This window comes from Erythrolamprus reginae, chromosome 2, assembly GCF_031021105.1.
Source record: "Erythrolamprus reginae isolate rEryReg1 chromosome 2, rEryReg1.hap1, whole genome shotgun sequence".
In the NCBI taxonomy this organism is placed as follows: domain Eukaryota; kingdom Metazoa; phylum Chordata; class Lepidosauria; order Squamata; family Dipsadidae; genus Erythrolamprus; species Erythrolamprus reginae.
In genome coordinates, this window is record NC_091951.1 from 145,529,427 (window position 1) to 145,549,521 (window position 20,095).

General features: G+C 39.4%; 2 protein-coding genes across 9 annotated transcripts in view; one reads left to right on the forward strand and one right to left on the reverse strand.

The window, feature by feature from the left end:
* MYOCD (myocardin) overlaps positions 1-9,492 on the forward strand; it is a 204,830-nt gene extending 195,338 nt beyond the window's left edge. Inside the window, exon 14 of the mRNA XM_070739762.1 lies at positions 9,383-9,492. Coding sequence (XP_070595863.1) covers positions 9,383-9,477 — 95 coding nt within the window. The 3' untranslated portion in view covers positions 9,478-9,492. The remainder of the gene's footprint in view (positions 1-9,382) is intronic.
* MAP2K4 (mitogen-activated protein kinase kinase 4) overlaps positions 1-20,095 on the reverse strand; it is a 62,905-nt gene that overhangs the window by 4,727 nt on the left and 38,083 nt on the right. For all 8 annotated transcript variants that reach the window (XM_070739775.1, XM_070739773.1, XM_070739772.1 and 5 more), the window contains 6 exons: positions 13,280-13,399; positions 11,981-12,100; positions 11,530-11,581; positions 9,182-9,309; positions 7,095-7,172; positions 1,131-1,279 (listed from right to left, as the gene is read on the reverse strand). In XM_070739775.1, coding sequence (XP_070595876.1) covers positions 1,131-1,279; positions 7,095-7,172; positions 9,182-9,309; positions 11,530-11,581; positions 11,981-12,100; positions 13,280-13,399 — 647 coding nt within the window. The remainder of the gene's footprint in view (positions 1-1,130; positions 1,280-7,094; positions 7,173-9,181; positions 9,310-11,529; positions 11,582-11,980; positions 12,101-13,279; positions 13,400-20,095) is intronic.

Here is a 20,095-nt window from a genome sequence, read left to right on the forward strand (position 1 = left end):
ACATTAACAAGAAAACAGAGTAACCAAATTTCCAAACAAACCATAAAACCTATTTCTGTACTGTTGTCAAGAGACTGACATGGATCATTTCCATGAAATCATCAAGACTTGAGCAAAAGAAGTTTATTAGTTTACTATTAAAGTTACACTAACCAGAAAGTTCATTAAGCTTAAAAAAATCTTTCTTCTGCTTTTCTTCTTACATAATTGAAAGTTTAAAAGCAATTTCTTTTATCTTTGTTACTTTTACGTGTCTGAATTCCTATTTGGTTAGTGGTTATTTTATTGGTAGATTGGATAATGTTTCCCATCTGGCACACTAATTGCAATGAGACTCAGAAACCATTCATTTTATCTCCAATATAATGTAACAAATGCATTGCAAAGCTGAGAATACAACCAGTAGAAGTCTATCAATTCTTGTCACTAAATGTTATAACAAGTGTAGGCAGTTCAATATCATTCAAGTATTTTGATTAACCTCTATGGATCTCAGTGAGCAGAGTTACCGATTTACGACTATGAAACAAATCTGGATGGTACCCAGTTTCCTACTCCCATCAAAACGATGATGTGAACTTAGTTGAATGCAATCAGCACCATATACCAAGGGCTAGATACCTATGAGTCCATTCCCAAAGTAGCAATCTTACATATTAAATTTTTTTAGAGCCAGATATGGGATCATGGCATATTATGGGTAGAAAACTACTATCTCCACTCACTTCTATTTAGCATATCGTCTCAATCATAACCTTATATATGATACACCAATTCATACTTAAAGCAAGAAAAAAGTACCAGGACCTTCTATAATAGGAGAGGGAAACATCTACTTAGTCATGGCAGATACAGAATTCAATTCTGCAGTTCAATTAGCACAGATCATTCTGTTTATTCAGGACCTATCAATAAGTTATAATAATTTGAATCATCTTAAAACTATATTTTTGGTCATAATATGAATTTCTTTATTGTTTTTTAAAAATGTTACTTTACAGGTTTTCATCTCCCATCTTTGCTGGCTGAGAAACTCTGGGAGTTGAAGTCCACAAGTCTTAAAGTTGCCAAGGTTGGAGACCCTGCTCTAAACCATTCATCCAGATAAGATTAAAATGAGACATACTCACCACAAGTTGACAAAGTTGATAAAACTTTGGGAGAACTCCCGTTCCTCTGAATTGCTCAGTTGTGGTGGGTCTCCTTTGACCACTTGTGTCAGCTGATCAAATACACTATTCCACTTAGGGTAAGGAAACCGTCCCGTGGCTAATTCATACTGCAGCAAAGAGATGAGCACAAACACAGAGACAGTATTATTTAACAAAGTTCACAAAAATGAAAACAGTTATTATTATTATATATTATTCTTCCTCCTGAAGGAGCCAGGTGCAGCATATAGTGTAATAAAATAGTTCTATAACAATGATAAAACATAAATCAAAGTATTCCAACCAAGACAATAAATGAACCGCAGCTCTAACGCTCCTAAATAATTAAAAGTAAAGATCCAGGGAATTATATCTACTAGGCAAGAGGAAACAAGTATTTAAAGCATTGAGTTAGGCATTTGAGAGATACCTTCCTGGGAAAGAAATTCAATAATTCACTATAAATATGGTTCCATCTTACATTAGCTAAAAGCAGCAGTGGTTGCATTATTGTGTTAACTACAGATGATCACAAAATATGCTATGGAGATTCTCAGTCATCTAGATCATGGTAGCCCCAAAGGTGCTTTATCAAGAGGAAAGTCCAGAAAGTCCAGTTGCCTCTTGAGAAAGCACCTTTGGGATAACAAAATATGGTAAGTCAGTACAAGAGAGATGAGCTTTTAATAGTTTACATTCTAAATTATTGAGGATATGCTATACAAGTAGCAATCCCTTCATTTGTGCCTGGGAGATCATACTTGGCCATTCCCATTAAAATATGTGCATTCTGTATAAACTGTATAAACTGTAACTTCGCATAAAACACAAAGCCTCAATCCAAGAAAAGCCAGGACTAATCATTTGAAGCTAAACAGAAGCATACATTTATTTCTCATGGTCAAAGATTCATATAGAAAAATTGATATTAACATTGAAAAGGTTAATGCTGTTCCTTCAAATCTGTAACAAGTAATGGAACTGAAGATATGAAACAGTACAGTGGAACCCCGACATAAGAGCTGCTCTACTTAAGAGCAACTCGAGATAAGAGCTGGGAGGGGAGAGATATTTTTGTTCTACTTACAAGCCCAAATTCGAGATACAAGCGCCAAGGAGCTGTCTCCTGAAGCCAAACGCTAACTTCCGCGTTCGGCTTCAGGAGACAGCTGCGAAGCGGCACGCGTGTTTTAAAAGGTTGCAGCCGGCCTGGGGGGCTCGGGGGGGGGTGCTTGCAGCTTTCTTTCTTGCTCTTTTTCTTTCTCTCTTTTACCTTCCCTTCCTCTATTTCTTCTTTTCTTTCTCCTTCCCACCTTCTTCCCTCCCTCCCTCCCTTCACTCATTCCTCTCTTACTCTCCCCTTTCATAAGTTTCCTTGCTTCCTTCCTCTGTTCCTGTCCCTTCCCCCTTTCTTTCTTTCTTTCTCTTTTTCTTTCTCTCTTTTACCTTCCCTTCCTCTATTTCTTCTTTTCTTTCTCCTTCCCACCTTCTTCCCTCCCTCCCTCCCTTCACTCATTCCTCTCTTACTCTCCCCTTTCATAAGTTTCCTTCCTTCCTTCCTCTGTTCCTGTCCCTTCCCTCTTTCCTTCCTTCCTTCCCACCCTCCGTCCATTCATTCACCCATTCCTCTCTTGATCGCTTAAAGCCGGTCCCTGGTGCAAAAAGGGTTGGGGACCTCTGTCCTACAGGATTGGGTGGCAGAGAAGTTGAACATATGTAAATTTAAAAGTTTAAGAAAGTTTACAAGTTAAGTGAAAGAAACTTCATTATTCATTTATATGTACATGTACATTTCTTCATTAAAAACATGTCTTTCTGCATAATTTAGACTAACTTTGTGAGTTTTTTGAGGGCTGGAACCAATTAAAATTATTTACATTAATTCCTATGGGGAAAAGTCGTTCGAGATAAGAGCTGCTCGACTTAAGAGCCCAGGTCCGGAACGAATTAAACTCGTATCTCGAGGTACCACTGTACTTCACTTCACTGGAGCTGCCCAACGATTTAAAACTTTCTCTCCATTTATGCTAAAAAAAAAAATCATGACTTTCTACTTCAAGCAAATTATTCTTTATACAGTGGAACCCCGACATACGAGCAGCTCTACTTACGAGCTACTCGAGATACGAGCTGGGAGAGTAGAGAAATTTTTGTTCGACTCACGAGCTTCCATTCGGGATACGAGCCGAGAAGAGCCGGCCTGGCTTGCTTTGCTTCCGAGCTGATGCAGAGCCGAATAAAGCGTCACGCCCCTCTGACGCTTTCGGCGGCTTCCGAAGCGATGCTGGGCTCTTTTGCCGCCAAAAGCGTCAGGGGGGCGTGACGCTTTATTTCTCCGAAGCAAAGCAAGCCAGGCCGGCTCTTCTCAGTACAATATCCAGCTCTTGGTGAGTCCTTGGCTTCTGCTGGGGGTGCAGAAGCGGGCGGGGGGGGGCGGCAAAAAAAAACGCCCGGACAAGCACTTGCTGCGAGGCGGGCGGGGGGGGGGGGGGGCAAAAAAAACACCCGGACAAGCACTTGCTGCGAGAGGCGGGCGGGGGGGGGGGGGCGGCAAAAAAAAACGCCCGGACAAGCACTTGCTGCGAGGCGGGCAGGGGGGGGGGGAAACGCCCGGACAAGAACTTGCTGCGAGAGGCGGGCGGGGCGGCAAAAAAAACCGGGGCACTTTCGCTGCGAGTGGCGGGAAAAAATAAGCAAGAAAAAATAAGCGGCTTTTCCGCTGCCTCCTAAAGCGGGGAAGTTCGCCAGGAGGCAGCAGAAAAGCCGCGCGTGTCTTTTAAAACATCGGAGCCGGCATGGGGAGGCTCTCAATCAACCCCCGAGTCCGGGTTCGGGGCTCGGAGGCTGATTAAAAGCCTCCCCATGCCGGCTCCGATGTTTTAAAACACACGCGCGGCTTTTCCGCTGCCTCCTAAAGCGGGGGGCGTGTGTTTTAAAACATCGGAGCCGGCATGGGGAGGCTCTCAATCAACCCCCGAGTCCGGGTTCGGGGCTCGGAGGCTGATTAAAAGCCTCCCCGTGCCGGCTCCGATGTTTTAAAACACACGCGCGGCTTTTCCGCTGCCTCCTACAGCGGGGGCGTGTGTTTTAAAACATCGGAGCCGGCATGGGGAGGCTCTCAATCAACCCCCGAGTCCGGGTTTGGGGCTCGGAGGCTGATTAAAAGCCTCCCCGTGCCGGCTCTGATGTTTTAAAACACACGCGCGGCTTTTCCGCTGCCTCCTACAGCGGGGGCGTGTGTTTTAAAACATCGGAGCCGGCATGGGGAGGCTCTCAATCAACCCCCGAGTCCGGGTTTGGGGCTCGGAGGCTGATTAAAAGCCTCCCCGTGCCGGCTCTGATGTTTTAAAACACACGCGCGGCGTTTTCGCTGCCTCCTACAGCGGGGGCGTGTGTTTTAAAACATCGGAGCCGGCATGGGGAGGCTCTCAATCAACCCCCGAGTCCGGGTTCGGGGCTCGGAGGCTGATTAAAAGCCTCCCCGTGCCGGCTCTGATGTTTTAAAACACACGCGCGGCGTTTTCGCTGCCTCCTACAGCGGGGGCGTGTGTTTTAAAACATCGGAGCCGGCATGGGGAGGCTCTCAATCAACCCCCGAGTCCGGGTTCGGGGCTCGGAGGCTGATTAAAAGCCTCCCCGTGCCGGCTCTGATGTTTTAAAACACACGCGCGGCTTTTCCGCTGCCTCCTACAGCGGGGGCGTGTGTTTTAAAACATCGGAGCCGGCATGGGGAGGCTCTCAATCAACCCCCGAGTCCGGGTTTGGGGCTCGGAGGCTGATTAAAAGCCTCCCCGTGCCGGCTCTGATGTTTTAAAACACACGCGCGGCGTTTTCGCTGCCTCCTACAGCGGGGGCGTGTGTTTTAAAACATCGGAGCCGGCATGGGGAGGCTCTCAATCAACCCCCGAGTCCGGGTTCGGGGCTCGGAGGCTGATTAAAAGCCTCCCCGTGCCGGCTCCGATGTTTTAAAACACACGCGCGGCGTTTTCGCTGCCTCCTACAGCGGGGGCGTGTGTTTTAAAACATCGGAGCCGGCATGGGGAGGCTCTCAATCAACCCCCGAGTCCGGGTTTGGGGCTCGGAGGCTGATTAAAAGCCTCCCCGTGCCGGCTCTGATGTTTTAAAACACACGCGCGGCGTTTTCGCTGCCTCCTACAGCGGGGGCGTGTGTTTTAAAACATCGGAGCCGGCATGGGGAGGCTTTTAATCAGCCTCCGAGCCCCAAACCCGGACTCGGGGGTTGATTGAGAGCCTCCCCATGCCGGCTCCGATGTTTTAAAACACACGCCCCCGCTGTAGGAGGCAGCGGAAACGCCGCGCGTGTGTTTTAAAACATCGGAGCCGGCACGGGGAGGCTTTTAATCAGCCTCCGAGCCCCAAACCCGGACTCGGGGGTTGATTGAGAGCCTCCCCATGCCGGCTCCGATGTTTTAAAACACACGCCCCCGCTGTAGGAGGCAGCGGAAACGCCGCGCGTGTGTTTTAAAACATCGGAGCCGGCACGGGGAGGCTTTTAATCAGCCTCCGAGCCCCAAACCCGGACTCGGGGGTTGATTGAGAGCCTCCCCATGCCGGCTCCGATGTTTTAAAACACACGCCCCCGCTGTAGGAGGCAGCGGAAACGCCGCGCGTGTGTTTTAAAACATCAGAGCCGGCACGGGGAGGCTTTTAATCAGCCTCCGAGCCCCAAACCCGGACTCGGGGGTTGATTGAGAGCCTCCCCATGCCGGCTCCGATGTTTTAAAACACACGCCCCCGCTGTAGGAGGCAGCGAAAACGCCGCGCGTGTGTTTTAAAACATCAGAGCCGGCACGGGGAGGCTTTTAATCAGCCTCCGAGCCCCAAACCCGGACTCGGGGGTTGATTGAGAGCCTCCCCATGCCGGCTCCGATGTTTTAAAACACACGCCCCCGCTGTAGGAGGCAGCGGAAACGCCGCGCGTGTGTTTTAAAACATCAGAGCCGGCACGGGGAGGCTTTTAATCAGCCTCCGAGCCCCAAACCCGGACTCGGGGGTTGATTGAGAGCCTCCCCATGCCGGCTCCGATGTTTTAAAACACACGCCCCCGCTGTAGGAGGCAGCGAAAACGCCGCGCGTGTGTTTTAAAACATCAGAGCCGGCACGGGGAGGCTTTTAATCAGCCTCCGAGCCCCAAACCCGGACTCGGGGGTTGATTGAGAGCCTCCCCATGCCGGCTCCGATGTTTTAAAACACACGCCCCCGCTGTAGGAGGCAGCGGAAAAGCCGCGCGTGTGTTTTAAAACATCGGAGCCGGCACGGGGAGGCTTTTAATCAGCCTCCGAGCCCCGAACCCGGACTCGGGGGTTGATTGAGAGCCTCCCCATGCCGGCTCCGATGTTTTAAAACACACGCCCCCGCTTTAGGAGGCAGCGGAAAAGCCGCGCGTGTGTTTTAAAACATCGGAGCCGGCACGGGGAGGCTTTTAATCAGCCTCCGAGCCCCGAACCCGGACTCGGGGGTTGATTGAGAGCCTCCCCATGCCGGCTCCGATGTTTTAAAAGACACGCGCGGCTTTTCTGCTGCCTCCTGGCGAACTTCCCCGCTTCAGCCGACGTCTTTTCCCCTCAGCCCTCGGGCTTGCACGCATTAATCGCTTTTACATTGTTTCCTATGGGAAACAATGTTTCGACATACGAGCTGTTCGACGTGCGAGCCTCCTTCCGGAACCAATTAAACTCGTAAGTCGGGGTTCCACTGTACAAGCAATGGTTTTATACATCCACTAGAGGGAAGCACCACATGGTAGAACAAAACTGAAAAACGTAAACAAAGTAGCCCAAACTATATAATTCAGAGAAATTCAGATAGGCATTTTATGTTTATAAAAGCAACATCCCTCTAACTTTTACATTTCCCAAATCCTTTTATCACTTCATAAGCAGATTTAAGAACTTCTCTGCAGCAACACTCACTATTTCTTACCAATGTAATCCCTAAGCTCCAGACATCAGAACGGACATCATATCCTTGCCTGGATGCACTAGGGTCTATCCTTTCTGGCTGAAATAAGATAAAACAAAATAGGTATACAAGAGAAAGAACAAATATATCAAGAAATGGTATAAAGATTACACAGTGAGATGGAGGTAAGACTTCAAGTAACACCAACATTTCCCTCATCAAGCATCACTTTCATGAAGAGCAAAAGCCAAACAGAACACTAAATTCTGTAAATTAGCAATTTCTGGGCTCTGTAGGAATTGTGCCAGTTAAGCATAATTTGATCAATTGTATATACATCAAACAATCTGATACATCTAAGTATACTTAAGGCCTAAGTACATGTCAAGTATTTCTTAAAACTTGTGCTTAAATTGAGTTTCCAAATTGCTCATATAATTTACAAGACAACCTGAAGGGGAGATCATAGTAAAAAACCAATGAAGTAACAAACCTTTTAATTCAGATCAGGAGCATTGTCTCGAAAATGGAGTGTGAACCTGCTATTTGTCCAAAGCAAATTTAGGCAAAACTGCTGACAGACAACTGCAAGAAACCTCCTATAATGATTCCTACTCTTCCTTATTCCCTCCAAAGGAATTAGTTTTAAACCTTTCTCTAGGATCAGTACAACCTCATTTAAAGAATGTTATAAATAAGAAATATCCTTGTGTGTATTAAAGTGCCACAATTAAATTTTCCATAATTACATGGAGATATCGCTATTAAAATAGCTTCTTCTATTCCTTTAATGATATTCTGACTGTAGGCTCCAAGGTAAAGCAAGGGTGAAATAAAATGTGCTGGACTGCCATTCAAGCTACCAATTTTTTAATTTACTTCCTTTCTCTCTCTGGCTACAATAGAAATGGAATATTGGAACCTTTGACTAGAGATTATCTATAAACTGATCACTCTTTCAACACCAAATTTGGCATTCCCTGCCATGTATAGCTTAATACTTGATATTATCTACACATTTAAGTTTATTAATCTATCAATGGGTGTTACACATCACTTTCTCCTCCCTAGACTTTTCCCCATCTTATTATAAACTACAGGACAGAAATAACTTGTTGAGGACAAGTGTTGTATTTTATTATTGTTATAATTTTAAGAATTTTTATACTGGCTCTGTTCTAGTTCTTCTTCTGATTTTATAATATTAATTCTAGGGTCTAGATTCTGTTTTTACAGTTGTCTGATTTTAGAACTGGAGGATTTTGAAAATCCTCCTCAAAAAGGTAAATAAATAATCACATAAATGTATGCAGTTTGCTTATCTACTAGATCCCTTTTGAATACATTTAGGAAGTGAGAGGGCCTCAATACCTCAGAGTCTCTTAGTCCATTTGGTATGCAGACCATGTCTCTGTGCCAGGTCACACAAGAATGTGAGAAACAATGGACTTAACAACAATAAAACTAGATAATAATTTTGCCTACTGGAAAGAATAAGATAAGCAAAAGTGAAGATTGTCCATAAATCGTGGACAAATGAAATGAATGCCTTCAGTCAGTCATTCTCAGCTGGTAATCCATATAGTCCAGCTACACTAGAAATGGCATGGATGAGATTCAAGAGGATTCAGTTTTTAAATGTATAATAGCTATAACAATATTTTCTTAGAAACACTGGGCCTTTTTTATCATCAGGTCGAGAACCAGGTTCTTTGCTATAACAAGTAATTGAACTGTATATACAAGCAAAGCTAAGGACACCTATTTTGCAGCCTTCTCTCCCAAAATGTACCAAAAACATCCCTAATATTTGTTTTCCTTCACTCATGTAGTTAAAGAACAGAAGATGCTGGACTGTACGTGTTGTTTAGGCTGTATTTTGTTTTTACATTTCAAGCTCAGTTACTTGCCTTGCATATTTCTTTCCCTGTCAAATGTACCAACAGATCCAAGTTGTCTATCCAGAAATTTAGGCAATTAAAACTGACCCAGGGGATTGATCCTGGATATTTAATTTTACTCTACATATCAGGGTTGTGCCCCCCCCCCCAAAAAAAGTGTTCATTCTTATTCACATCTCAGCAATTAAATTTTCCAATCCCACTTACTGCCATATATGGCCGGCATCCAGCATCTCTGGTTTTGGCAATGGAATCTACAAGTTGTCCACTAATGCCAAAATCACAGAGTTTAATATTTCCATTTCTATCCAGAAGAATATTGGAAGGTTTTATATCTGAAAGAAATAAGAGCAAAGACATACTTATGAGGGCAAATTACAGTTAATGTATTTTTATTTCAATCTACAGAAAGCTCCCAAACAACAAGAAACAAGATCAAGAACTTCTTTGCATCTTTGCTGAAGAAATGTGATTCTCTCTATCCTCTTGCCCACCATGCTTAATCATTTGGAATAGTGGTATGCTAAACATTTGGAATTTGCAACAGGTATTTCACCAAGTGTTCTGAGCTCAGAGTGAAACATTCCAAATGTGGAATGTTTACAAGCGAACTATTTGGTGCTCCCAATTCTTCAATTCTGATAAAACATGGACAAAATAAAACACATTATTCATTGTTCGTGGCTAGTGGCAATCTGCAAAAATTAAGAGCAATAAGGAGAATTTACTAATAATTAATTTATTAAATCCTTTTTATAATTAACAAACACAATATAAGGATTGTATCCAGGAAGCAGATTAATAAGAAAATGTTCACCCAAATATCCGTGTTTCTTTGATCTACACAGAGATGAATAGAATAGAATTCTTGACTGGCCAAGTGTGAGTGGACACACAAGGAATTTGTCTGTGGTGCACATGCTCTTAGTGTATATAAAAACATAAGATACATTACTCGAGAATCATAAGGTACAACACTTAATGACAGTCATAGGGTACAAATAAGCAATCAAATAATACTGGGAAACAATCAATATAAATCTTAAGGATACAAGTAACGAAGTTACAGTCATGCAGTCATAAGTGGAAGGAGATGGGTAATAGGAACAATGAGAAGATTAATACCGTATTTCCCTGAAAATAAGCCCTCCCACGAAAATACTATTTCCTTAGAGAGACAGAACTAGAAATCAGGTAAGCTGGCAAGAGGAGCCCCATCTTGCTCCAAAATAATAAGACCTCCCCAAAAATAAAGCTAAGCGCTTATTTTGGGGTTCAAATAATCTAAGACAGCATCTTATTTTGGGGAAAATATGGTAGTAATAGTAAAGTACATTTAGTGAATCATTTGAAAGTGTTGAGGGAATGATTTTTTTAGCGGAGCACTGGCATTTGGGGAAAAAACTGTTCTTGTGTCTAATTATTCTGTGAGATCCCACTGGCTCATTCTATGGGCATATAGTGATGGAGTTTTTTCTCATTTGGGCTCACACATGCACATATATGCACACGTGCGCGCGCACACACACACACACAAAACCGAGATTATCGATTTTAATGAAAATTGTGCAGCATAAATGCAGAATCTAATCTGATGTATCGTACATCACAAATTACTAGGCATTATTTTTAACCCATGTATGAATCAACATTAATGTCAACATTAATTCTACTTAGTGATTAGTAAATTATTTGCAGTTTTTTTCATCAACTAAAACTTGATCTGAACATATGGGTCTGGTAATATGAAAGGGTAAAAGCAATGAAAAGGAGATTAAATTAACAATGCCTGCCATGGTGGCACAGTGGCTAGAATGCAGTACTACAGCCTAACTCATTGCTCACTCCAGGAGTTTGATTTTGAGCGGCTCAAGGTTGACTCAGACTTCCATCCTTCCAAGGTCAGTAAATGAGGACTTAAGATTGTTGGAAGCAATATGCTGACTCTGTAAACTTTTTAGAGAGGTCTATAAAGCATTAAGAAGCAGTATATGAATCTAAGTGCTGTTGCTTTTATTTCTTTAATCACAGGAGTTGGATTATAACTTTTTGTAGATCAAACTAGCAAAGTAAGCAATAGTGAATGCTGGGAGTTTTAATCTGGAGTGGAAAGTTGCACGGTCCTTGTCTTTACTTTAAGCAGTATTTGCTAAGGGTGAAAGAAGGGCTTTCAATATAAAGACTTTCAATTGTATTCTACATGGACCCTAATTGCTAATAATTATTAGTATAACCTGAGAGTTGATGTGGAAAATTACAATGTTAGAAATTTAAATAATTCATAGTAATTTAAAGCAAAAAAAAAACCCACAACAATTATAAATCACTGTTTGGGGCCTGGAACTTTCTTCCCTGCATTTGTGGAAAAGAAAGTAGTGAGCAGTTTTTTATTAGTGGAAATATCTAAATTGTTACATAATTAAGTCTTAAATTATATATAGACCCATGCAAAGTCTCTGAATGTTTTAGATATGTTTTAGATACGTTTCCAAAGATCCAGTTTGCAAAGTTAGATAAGTTATTTGTATAATAAAAACATACCCAGAAAGGCCTACCTCTGTGAATGATTTTCAAGTTTTCTTTTAAGTGGTTTAATGCTTTCACAGTCTGGAAGAGAAGAAGAAAATTTTAAGGAGTTCTATTGAAGTTCTATTAATATCATAATTCCAAATCAACAAATGCTTTCTAGAATATATTTCAAGAAAATTATAAAGCAGAAATCCGAAAGTATCTCTTCAAAATCTTAACAATAAAATTCACATTTGGTAGTGCACACGTACATGCAATATTCACACTTCATCCAGTGAATTACAAACATTTTTTTCTTAGCAAACAAAATAAGCCATTTTTTAAAAAGTCAGCAAAATATCAAAGTTTCTTCGGTAATAAGTCTTAAATCAATCAATCAATCAATCTCATTGCTGTCTAGAAGCTGATTTGGGAAAGCAAAGCAAACTAAATCAGAGGCATGCACACCCACAAAAAAACCTTTCAAAGAATACTTACAGCTAAAGTGATTTTGCCTAGAATTTCTTCTGGAATAACGTCATCTAATACACTATATACATATTTGTAAAATTTATCAAACGAGGTAGACATGAGCTCCATACAGATCCAACAATCACCCTAAACAAAGAAAGAAAAGGGGTTATTATATTGTTAAAATGAAACAAATGTTTTGGATGTTCTGTGTTAACCAAAATAAGCAATGAAAATCTTCTCACATACAGTACATTCTATTATCCTGAATGCTAAGCAAGCAAAAATATCATTCTTCCAATGTATTTCTTAAACAAATTCAAAATTCATCTACTTCTTATATTAATGGAAAAAGTACTATTTTAATGTGTGTGTGTGTGTGTGTGTATTGACTACGTTATGGGTTAATGAGTACACTGTATATTTAAAAGACACTGTTCTTTAATTTGAAAAAAAACAATCAATTTCATTATATTATAATAAATTTAAATTTAACCCATTCATGAAAGAAATATATTAAGACAATTATATTTCTTTCATGAATGGGTTAAATTTAAATTTATTTCATGAAAAGAACATTATACTGTATGACTTTATGTCCTAAAATTATATGTGATAGAATACCAACATTAATATTATGTTCCTTGAGCTTCAGATCTGCTCCATAGAAGAAGGTCATTATCAATAAGCAAACTTCTGTAGAAAGGCGAGGTTACACTTCTTATCAAACTATTTCTCTAAGGTGCTATTAGAAGATGAACATTGGACACATATCTCTTTAGGCAAATGGAGTGATCACAAGGCTCAATAACTATTGAGTTCAACACCCAAAATATGTCCTCCAAAAAATGAAGAGGGAGAACTCAAGCATTCTTTGGTGGACTAGCTAGAATAATGTAGCAAATCAAGACCAGGATGGCTAGGTTTTAAGTCACCACTGATCAAGGCACTTCATAAATAACACTGACCCAGTTAAAATCTCTTTCTGTAACCTACCTTGTAGGATGATTATGATTGTGAAAGTAGGTCACATTTGGAAGGATGATTTGATTAAAATGTAATTAAGAAAATAAAAGTTTGAAAATATAGAGCATAAACTCATAATTATCTTTTTAACCAACATCAAAACAAAATCATATGCTGAAGATTTCTTAACATTCAACTGTTAGAAATAGTCCTGATAATATTTCTATTGCACATACCCCACTTCATGTGATATTATCCAGAACTTTCTATCTTGCCCTTCAATTAATGCATACCATTACCCATTAAACCTAAAAATACCTAAACATTTGGATACAAATTAAGCAAATTCTGAGTACCAACCTCTCTGAAGAGTGCTCCATAAAACTGAACAATATACGGGCAGTCACTACTTCGCATTACTACATCCAGATCCATTAAAAGCTGTTTCTGTTCCTTTTCATCCACTGTTGACCGAATTCGCTAAAAGAACGATAAAGACAAATCATTAAACTCAAGTCATAGTTTACAGATTTTTAAAATGTAAATGGATGTTATCAATTTGAAATATTTTAAAATGGGAGAAAGTACTAGTTTGGCAAAGACTGAAATTGAACAGAAAAAAATTAAACCAGTTCTTTAATATAATCATATAGAATACATCTGTAATCATACAGAATACAAGGGAGGGGCACCAGAGATAAAAGCTAACACTGGTCAGAATTTATCTTGATGCTAATATGTCTTGTTATCTGTAGCAGTATTTCCCTGCAACACACACACTTCTATGTCCAGTGCCCTTCTAGTGGGCTCATCCAATATATCCTTCCCAATAAGTTATATTTCTTGAAATAAGGAAAATGGAAGCCAGGAGGTGCTATTTCTCAGCTGCAACCTTGTGAAAATCCTTCCCTTACCATTAAAGCATGCACTATTCTTTTCTAACTGCAGAAACTACTAAAGGTGGAACTTTTTAGAATAGCATTCAGATCAATAGTTTGTTGCCATCACCTTTAATTTACTGTGAATTACTTACAAAGATTATATATATGATTCTGATGTTTTTTTCATCATCACTCTTATTAAAAATCTATCTTGACTAATTGTAATTCTGAGTAATTATTCATGATTTTAATTTAATATTGATCCTTGATGTTTTAATGTACGTTTATGGTGATTTCCCTCACCCCCCACCAAGATGTGGTAAGTCAATAGATATTCAGCAGTATATGAATAGAACAAATAAATAGATTGCAGACTTAAAGTTTGAATTTGAAACAATTTGACTACTTGACAATTTGACAACCTATGCATTTATTCTCAATGTTGTTCCCACTCATAATGGCTGTGCAGACAATTAATTACATTCAGTCAAAGAAAAATTCCCAGGACAATAAGTGAAAGGGAGATCATACAATAAATGTTGCAAATTTTTAAACATAAAGAAAATATTTTCATAGGATGTTAAGTAAATTTTGCCTATTAAAAATCTTCTGATCACTATATAGCATTTAAAAAGAACATTTAAAAATATTGTGTATAAATATATTATACACAATAATGGTATTTTCATGTAATTTAAAAGACATGCTGAATTTTCTATGTTTCCTTTTTAAGGACATAAATAAATAAATAAATAAATAAATATAAATAAATATAAATTCACATATACAAAAAAGATATACTGTACCATATTTGTCAGAATATAAGACGACACCTTTTTACCCACCCCACCCCCACCCCCAAAGAGGGTGAAAACTTGAGTGTGTTGCCAAATGTAACCCCATCCGGCCACCCCACAAAGAGCAATTTACATTCTTGCAGCAATTTACCTCTTTGCAGCAAACAGAAGCAGAGCCTGATTAGCACAAGCCACTGATTACAGTGGGGGGTATTATTATTATTATTATTATTATTATTATTATTATTATTATTATTATTATTATTATTAATTTGATTTGTATGCTGCCCCTCTCCGCAGACTGTACCTCTACCTAAGAACGCCTCTACTTACAAACTTTTCTAGATAAGAACTGGATGTTCAAGATTTGTTTGCCCCTTCTCAAGAACTATTTTCCACTTACAAACCCAAGCCTCCGAAACTGTAACTAGAAAAGGCAGGGAGAAGCCTCCATCGGGCCTCTGTAGGAATCTCCTGGGAGGAAATAGGGCTGGAAAAGGTGGGGAGAAGCCTCTGTGGGGCCTCTCTAAGAATCTCCTTGGAGGAAATAGGGCCTCCACCCTTCTTGTGGGTTCCCCAATCGCACACATTATTTGCTTTTACATTGATTCCTAAGGGAAAAATTGCTTCTTCTTACAAACTTTTCTACTTAAGAACCTGGTCACGGAATGAATTAAGTTTGTAAGTAGAGGTATCACTGTATTTGCCTCCCAACATTCAGCTGATTGAAGTTGCCAGCAATCCCACATGCTAAAATGAAAGTGAAACTAAAAGTGCACAGAGGCACTTTTCTAATTATAGAATTTTCAAGAGACAGAATTCTTGACTTGTATTTCCATACTACTAAAAGTCCTTGGATGGCATTTGACCAAAAAGAAAAAGCATACTATTAATCATTGGTTAGCAGGATTTCTGCATATGGCTTTGTATGATATTCTTGTTTTAATCAGTGCCAATATTTTTTTCATATTTTTTTTCAATTATTTTATTGTGATTTGAAAATCATTATTTACAGTATTTACTATTAATCATTGGTTAGTATTTTAGTAATAGGTTAGTAATAAATTGTGGAAGACACATTTTTTAATCATGCAAGTAGACAAAGAAATACGATTGTATGGAGACAAAAGGACTAATTATCCTTTGAGGAAACAAACTGATCTTGACAAGCTAAGAAAGGTTTCCAATTATGTATCAGATGAATTTTGTATTATCATAGGAAGAATTTCTAAAACAATATTACATCTCAGCACAATTTTTTGTAGCATCTGTAATAATTGGAAAAATCATGTCATTGCACGATCAGTGAAAGTAAGAGTGTAAACTAACTATTATTGTAGTAAAATAATATTGTATTACCCTATATTAAAAGTAAAAGCACCAAGTTCAAAATTGTTCTTCCCAATTTATTCCTATTAAATGCTCTGTAAAGCTAAATATAATTTATAATTGAATTATCCAACACTTGATAAATATTACAAAAACATATAAATCAAAGAGTTCCAGTTTTCCCCCCTCAAATACAGAGTACAATAGCCTAAAAATTCATAGTAAGACATGGGATTAATAAGGTGAATGAGGACTGTTCAAGCATTATCAATGGCACTATTACACTATTAATCTCACTTGAATCATGATTTTTTAAATACTGTATTTAAAAGCAACAGCTTTATCCTAAATTGGTAACAATACCAAATTACACTAGAATCTTCTTACATTTATACTGAGATTTACAATAAACAAAACAGCACCACAACTTTAATGAGTAGATGCCTATTTTTTTTGTTTGTTTTGTTTTACTTGGCTAAAAAATTATTTACCTTCAAATTGTTGGATGGAAGCCATCTGACAATCAAATACTAAATTATATCTAATAAAAAATGTCAAACTATGTCCTGGATTAACATTAGCTAATATGCTTAGAACTGGCTCACCAGACTAAAATCATTTCAGCCTCAAATCATTTCACAACGGCCTAGCTGTTTTTCCTCTTTTCTTTTCATTGAACTTCCTGGACCTTGTTTACTTCAATTGCTATTTGCAGCAAATGATACAAAGTGGTTTTTCGGAAGGGGAATTTAATCTTCTTACACAAAGGACATACCTCTCATAGTTCTAAAGCAATTTTTAAAAAAACAATTGTAAACAAACTATCCTGTTTCCCCCCAATAAAGACATCCCCTGTAATAAGCCCAATCAATCTTTTGAATGCATGGTGATAAGGCCAAGTGCTTATTTCAGGGTTCAAAAAAATATAAGACAGTTCTTTTTGGGCAAACATGGCAATTTAAAACTATGCATGTCACTGAGTTACAACCTAACATATCTCACACAAAAAATCCTTACAGCAACAATAGTTTACTCATATTATGGATCTTCACTGAAATATATGAGATCCTCAGTGCCTCTCCAAGGAATAGTTTCCCAATCTACAGAAGCCACAAAATAGCAGAGACAGAAAAGTTTTGCTTTATTCCAGAGGTATGCTACATGTTTTCTGGGCAAATTCTTCCAGAGCTATCATTCTGCAACCCGGAAAACAATAAGCAAAGAATTCTTCTCTTTAATTGGAAATTATGGATATTGAAGATATTGCCTATTATCAGAAAATGAAGTGTTGACTATAAAATGCATTGAAAAACAGAGGAAAAATAAATAAGACGGATAAAAGTGCCAAATCCTTTCTAAACATCTGGCTGATTATGGGATCAGGGTTTGTGTTTTGCAGTCCAGGGTCTGCATTTTCACATCAACCAAATGTTGGTCTATCCATTGTGTCTTGAATTGACTGACTGGATTATTGCCCTTGCCTGAAAGGAGGGAGAGGGAACTAGAACTCACAATTGCCTGTTCTTAGTCTAAGTGTCTTAAAGTACTAGACCAAACTGGCTCTTTCTTCCAAAATTGATTTAACATTTATCTTATTCTAATAGTCTCTTTAATTCAAGCAATTTATGTTATTTATGGCACTAAATAAGCCATCAGTTCCTCTATCCTTCTTTGTTTTCCTTTAGATGATATCATTCCTAGAATGTTATGATCTCCTATGACCCATCTTTACATCATCTGTAAAGTAATTCTTTTGTGTATTTCTTGAATCATTAATATGCTAAGTGGCAATCTACTCATCCCAACTTTTTTTTGTATATAAATAATTGCATCAAATAATTACATCCATTCTCATCCCAACTCTTGAATTTGCTTCTGGTTTATAAATTTCTCTTGCTTTATGAAAAATCTTTTCCTTGTACAGCTGGATTAATTTTGGCATTTTATTGCCATTTCCCATAGAAATTCAGAATCTTCCCCCCTCCCTCACTTTTACCTGACACTGAACAAATGTGACAGAAAGAGCTGACGCAAATATTTAAAGCAAGCAATATTTAAAGCATAAAGCATATAGGTATTCTAGATAAGATTAAAATTGTACAGTGTGTAAAAGTAATGCTAAGCCTAGGTATGATATGAATAATGTAGAATGCATAGCTTAAGCTGACACGTTAAAACCTAAAATGTTATATAAGTTCAACTAATATTCTAAATCCCCATAGGAAGTCATCTTTGAATGGCTGCCCTTCCATCTCAGAATTAGCTTATGCTTAACCTCTCTGGTAGAGCTTTAAGAACTACATAAGCTTTTTCCAGAAAACATACCAGATGGTTAAAACTCAAATACTATTCACTCTCAACAAATTCTATTTTTAATACAGTGGTACCTCATCTTACGAACGCCTCTTCTAACGAACCTTTCAAGATACGAACCCGGTGTTTAAGATTTTTTGCCTCTTCTTCCGAACTATTTTCACCTTACGAACCCAAGCAGCTGCTGCTGGGATGAAGGGGTTTCTTTTTTTCCCCTTTTTTGAAGAAAAGGGAGGGGCGGCTTGGAGGGGGAAAGACTTTGCATTAACAAAAGTAGGAGAACAGCATGCTTGCAGGCACTGAAAGGGTATCTTTTGAAGAAAGAAAAGGGAGGGGCGGCTTGGAGGGGAAAAGACTTTGCAGAGAACAGCGTGCTTGCAGAGGCACTGAAAAAGTGTCTTTTGAAGAAAGAAAAGGGAGGGGCGGCTTGGAGGGGGAAAGACTTTGGAGGTGAACAGCGTTCTTGCACAGGCACTGAAAGGGTGTCTTTTGAAGAAAGAAAAGGGAGGGGCGCCTCCATTGCCTTTCTTCCTTCCCACTCACCCTTTAGCCTAGCCTTGCTTCTTCCACCCGCCCCCTTTAGCTGCTCCTCCCTGCCCTCTGTTCGCCTCCCTTCTAAAGTTTGGGATTTTCCTGAAGGATTTTCACGCATTATTTGCTTTTACATTGATTCCTATGGGAAACATTGTTTCGTCTTACGAACTTTTCACCTTACGAACCTCCTCCTGGAACCAATTAAGTTCGTATCATGAGGTACCACTGTATATTAAATTTATATGCCATCTATCTCACTGTTGAAGTGACTTTGGACAACTTACCAAATGATACAAGATCAATATTAAAAACAGTTACAATTTGTAAGAGTTAAGTATGGAGAGTAAAAATTAAGAGGACGAATAGCACAGGATGGGGGTCTTCTCTCTTACTGCATCAACTACCTACAACATAGAGCATTCGCACTTGTGCCTCAGGCCAAGTAGCAAAACCAAGTTTTAAGGCTCTTCTAGAAAACTAAGGAGACGGGGCAGATCTCATTCAAGGCTAGAAAGGGCAGGGACTACAGAGAACAGCCTCTTTTCTTAGAGCCCTCCACCAACCAATTATTTCTTGGCAGATATATCTAAGATATATCTTGCCAAATATTCCTTGGCAGACAAGGTCCGTAACAAGCCCCTTCTGCCGAAACAAGTGATATGGGTCAATCCAACTAGGGTGATTTAGAGCTTTCTCTGTGGTGGCCACAGACCTTTAGAACGAACGCCCTCCACTCCCCTTGCACTGCCCCCACTCTCTCTGCCTTCTGCAAGGACTTAAAAACTCACCTCTGCTGACAGGCTTGGAACCACTGAGCCTTAATATCTAGCCCCAGCCAATGACTGAATGCATGGTACATGATGGGATGAATGTGATTGATTAATTTTAAGTATTGGGGTTTTTAGAGTATATTTTAATTTAGATTTCTTACACATTTCGTATTAATCTTTCTTGTGAGCCGCCCTGAGTCTAAGGAGAAGGGTGGAATAAAAATCTAATTAATACAATTAATAAATACCCTTCATATAGGCAGTTCTCCACTTATGACCGCAATTGAGCCCAACATTTCTGTTGTTAAGTGAGACATTTGTCAAGTGAGTTTTTGCCCCATTTTTACTATCTTTCTTGCCACAGTTGAGTGAATCACTGCAGTTGATACTGCAAGATAATAAACTAGTTGTTAAGTGAACGTGGCTTCACCATTAACTTTGCTTCTCAGAAAGTTGCAAAAGGGGATCTTTGGGACATAGCAACGGTCATAAGTATGTTGCCAAGCATCTGAATTTTGATCGCATGACTATAGGAATGCTGCAATGGTCATA